This window comes from Choloepus didactylus, chromosome 17 (assembly GCF_015220235.1).
Source record: "Choloepus didactylus isolate mChoDid1 chromosome 17, mChoDid1.pri, whole genome shotgun sequence".
Classification (NCBI taxonomy): Eukaryota; Metazoa; Chordata; class Mammalia; order Pilosa; family Megalonychidae; genus Choloepus; species Choloepus didactylus.
The window spans coordinates 10,633,494-10,637,633 of NC_051323.1; the positions used below are offsets into that span (position 1 = coordinate 10,633,494).

The 4,140-nt window shown below is 35.1% G+C and overlaps 1 protein-coding gene across 1 annotated transcript; it reads right to left on the minus strand.

The window, feature by feature from the left end:
• Positions 1–2,754: 2,754 nt before the first annotated feature.
• LOC119512835 (39S ribosomal protein L42, mitochondrial-like) lies at positions 2,755–3,294 on the minus strand. Its single transcript, XM_037807622.1, has 2 exons — positions 3,264–3,294; positions 2,755–3,179 (listed from the first exon to the last, which is right to left on the minus strand). Exons 1-2 carry the CDS (start codon positions 3,292–3,294, stop codon positions 2,755–2,757), a joined length of 456 nt encoding a protein of 151 aa, XP_037663550.1.
• Between the last annotated feature and the right edge of the window lie 846 nt (positions 3,295–4,140).

Sequence of the window (4,140 nt, forward strand, 5' to 3'; positions counted from 1 at the left end):
AGGATTTTTCAGTTATGCTCCTCCAAATTTTTCTAGCCTTCTCCCACTGCCTAATTCCATTAGTCAGCCTATGACAACTTTCAAGAAAATATGTAACTTATGTTACATTGAATATTCACTTCCATATTTTTAAGTGTTTCTTATATCAGCTCCCCGTTTCTAAGCAACAGAATCTCAGTTAGTTTCCTCTGTGGCTATAATAAATGACCACAAACTTAATGACTTAAAAGATTCATTATCTTGCAGTTCTGGAGGTCAGAAGACCAATCCGTGCCAGCAGAATTGTATTCCTTCTGGTGGATCTACGGGAAAATCCCTTCCCGTGACTTCCCTGGACTTCCATGGCTTGTGGTTCCACATAACTCTGACTTCCACTTACGTCATCACATCAGCTTCTCTGACTCTGATGCCCTTGACTTCTTTTTATAAGGGCCCTTGTGATTACATCGAACCAAACCCAACAATTCGGGAATAATCTCCCCATCTCAAGTTCCTCAACTTAATAATGCCTATAAAGTTCCCTTTGTCATAGAATTTATTATATTCACAGGTTCTGGAGATTAAGACATAGATATCTTTGGGGGTGGGGGGCATTAGTCAGCTTATGACCACTTTCAAGAGAATATGTAACTTATTTTACATTGAATTGTTTAAATAAATAAAATTAAATAATATATTTGAAGTATGTATAACAATTCATACTTTGCCATATGTGTCCAATAACTCAAACATGTCTCTATTGAGCAGGCTATTTGTAGAAAATAATTGAAAAAGCTGTAAATATGTGATATATGCCTATGCTAAATATGTATTGTATATATACGTAAATATTCACAGTGTTGACTGTGGTGTGGGAAAATGAAAAGGCTAAGATCCTGCTTGTGAAAATTTAAGATTATTCAGTTTTTCTGGAGGGTGATGTAGTGAACTATAATGGCTCTAATTATCTATTCTTTTGATGTAGCCATCTCACATTTAGGTGTTTACCTAAGAAATTCTCTCATGTTCAGTAAAAGAATATACTTAGTGCTGTGTTTTTGGTAAATAGAAAAAAAAAAAAAAAAGGAAATCTACTTGTGATGATTTGGAACTGTATGTACCCCAGAAAACCATGTTCTTGAAGTTAATTTATTCCCGTGGGTGTGGACCCATTGAAAATAGGATCTTTCGGCGAGGCTACTTCAGTTAAGGTGTGACGTACCTCATTCTGGATGGGTCTTGATCCTCTTACTGGTGATGAATACAGAGAGAGAGAGAGAGAGAGAGAGAGAGAGAGAGAGAGAGAGAGAGAGAGCGCCACAGAAGCAAGAAGCTGAAATCAATGAAACCTGGAAGAGAAGAGAAAGACAGCAGACACTGCCATGAACCTTGCCATGTGACACAGGAGTCCAGCAGCCAGTTTTCAGGAAGAAAGCATCGTCTCAATGATGCCTTGATTTGGACATTTTCACGGCCTCGAAACTAAGCTCGTAAGCTAAAAAATTCCCATTGTTAAAACCAACACATTTTACGACATCTGCTTTAACAACTTTGGAAACTAAAACACTACCTGAATATCCAACTATAATGGATTGGCTAAATTATGATAGGTTCATGTGGGTAATTACTTTATATCCTTTAAATAAATATGACCTTGAAGAGTGTTTAATGACATGAGGGAATGGTCATGCTATTTTGATAGGTGAAAAAAAAAAATCACTGAAGAAAACATGCAAAGTAATTTCAAGTCTATAGGATAACACATATTTTTCCAATGTATTTTTTAAATTTTCTAGAATACACAACTAACTTCTCTGTAATGAAAAAGTAGTCATGAAAAATCTATGAGCCATTCATAAATTTTTTTTCTATTTTTTCAAAATAAATTGAAAAATTAATGAACATGAGTTCAGAGTATATTTGAAAAAATACAAGGAAGACATAGGATAGAATTACTGACTGAAAACATAGACTTGGGAGTCAGAATGCAGATTGAGTCTCAGCTCTGGGTCTTGTGGAACTGATGTAGTTATTTATCCTCTCTTACCCTTATTTTTCTGGAGTAGCATTAAGTATTTCTAGAGTTTTTTGTGACTATTATATGACACAATACATGCAATGTTCTTTAGCACGGTATTTGTCACAGAGCAGGCATTCAAGAAAGTTTGGCTTTTACCATCATCATCATCATAATCACCCAATTTTTTATCTTATTTTTTAATTTATTTTTAAAATTAAGTTGTCTTGATCTCAGTGATACAAATAGTCTATATTTAAAACAAAATGCATCTAACAAGGATAAAGGTTTCTGAGATAAATGAAGACGGTGCAGTCTGCTTTTCGCTACTTTCCATACTTCTCACTCCTATCCCCTCCCTTTGAACTCCAGATTCTGCTTTCCTTGCTTGTCTTTCTCTCTTTTATTTTTTCTATCATGCTTATATTTTAAAACCTTTAGAAAATATTGCTATTTAATATGTTTAATATGTATTGCCTGTCTTAAGTTTCATTAGGAAAGGGACTATTCTGCTTTTTTCACTGTAGTACCCCAACTTCTAAAGCAGGTAGTGGGCTTGCAATAGATTATTTGCTGAATGAGATGAGTTTAATCCTGGTTTACCTAGGGAAAATTCATATTTCTTTTTTTTATGAAAAGATATTTTATTACTACTTTACTATAAGAAATATTAGTAAATATACCAGATTACTTTTTCTCAAATGGCAAATGAGGCAAAAGGTAACATTTTTCTTTGATTCCTAATGAGAACCTGAAAATCATTTGTCTTTTGGGGGATTTGGGTTCCTATGACATCTGTGATACTGTCCGTAAGGATACCAACGGTGTTTAGTAGTAAAGAACATTTTGCTAAGTTGTTCTATCATGGGTCCTTGCTCAAGATGTTCATCTTTTACTTCTAATCTGGTTTTCAGCACTTGGTCATGTGTTTCTTCATTATTATATACAGGACCTGGGTGGGGGATAGGTTTTTTGTGTTCATATGGAATATCCACAGAGGGGTAGTAACATACTATCATCCTACCATTGGATGTCAAAGCAAGCTCTACTCTGCAATTATAGTCATCTGGAAGATAAAAATATGCAGATTTATGACAAATGCGATATAAAGCTCCAGTTTGGATTGGAAATAAATGTTTCAAGATAGTTCTGCTTGATATCACCCATTTTACTGCTGCTACTGCTGTGATGAATCAAGATGCTTATTGGGTGGTATAAAAAGATGTTTTGAAATAAAACTCCTCTTAAAATCCACTTCTAGGCATACCTATTTTCACACCTCCACAGATTGTCACCATGAACCTGCCATCTTGTCCCAATTCGGGTCCTTAAATTCTTATTTCTTAAGGTCCTAAACAGCAGTAACCCACCAAATTCAGACCTTACTAAGAACTGCTCCATGTGTGGGATATACAATAATCATCAGATGTACGGTGTAAAAGCCATCTATTTTCAAACCTTAGCTATCTGTAGTAATTCCAAACTCCTTAGGAATGGGTTTCTATATTTGTAATTTTAAATGGTGGGGCAATCATCCCTGTTAGCTTTTACTTTCTCTAGATATCTCTAGATTGAGAGTAACCTAGACAGAGGTATTCTTGATACATTCAGTGGTCAGATGTGGCAGTGTTTGTGTGCATAAGATAAAATCTGTGCTTAAATGTCGGAAATATGGGGGTGGGGGGATTAATGTTTTAAATATGCCAGAAAAGGTATACAAGAGCCTACGTTTTCTTTTTACCTTTCTCATTCACAGAACACTTGGAATTCCACTCTCACCCTTCTTCTTCAATCAAGAAAATAGTATTTCCGTTCTTTTGGGTTGACTATACAGGGCATCCAGCTGGTGCTGAAAGGATCTTTCCATTAGTTATCAATTATATTTTTATAATTATTAGCCTCCTCACCATCATCCATTGTATTTTTTTCTTCATTTGTGGTTTATTCTGTTGGAAGAATATTTCAAATTTAAAGAGCACTAAAAAGAGTGAAGAGCCCTAAGGACAACTGTGGTTTTATGTTGAAAGCATTTCTCTAAACACCTGAGAACTGGTGAATTTAATTGGGCTACAGCTGGAACAGGCAGTGGAGAGAAGGAAAACAGGCTGGCATTTCTAAAGCAAGAATATATTAACATCACTATG

Coding starts and splice junctions, on each gene's coding strand:
- LOC119512835 (XM_037807622.1), bottom strand. CDS start 3,294: ATGGTGACAATCTGTGGAGGTGTGAAAATAG. Junction 3,180..3,263: donor CTGTGGAGGTGTGAAAATAG/GTATGCCTAGAA, acceptor GATTCATCACAG/CAGTAGCAGCAGTAAAATGG.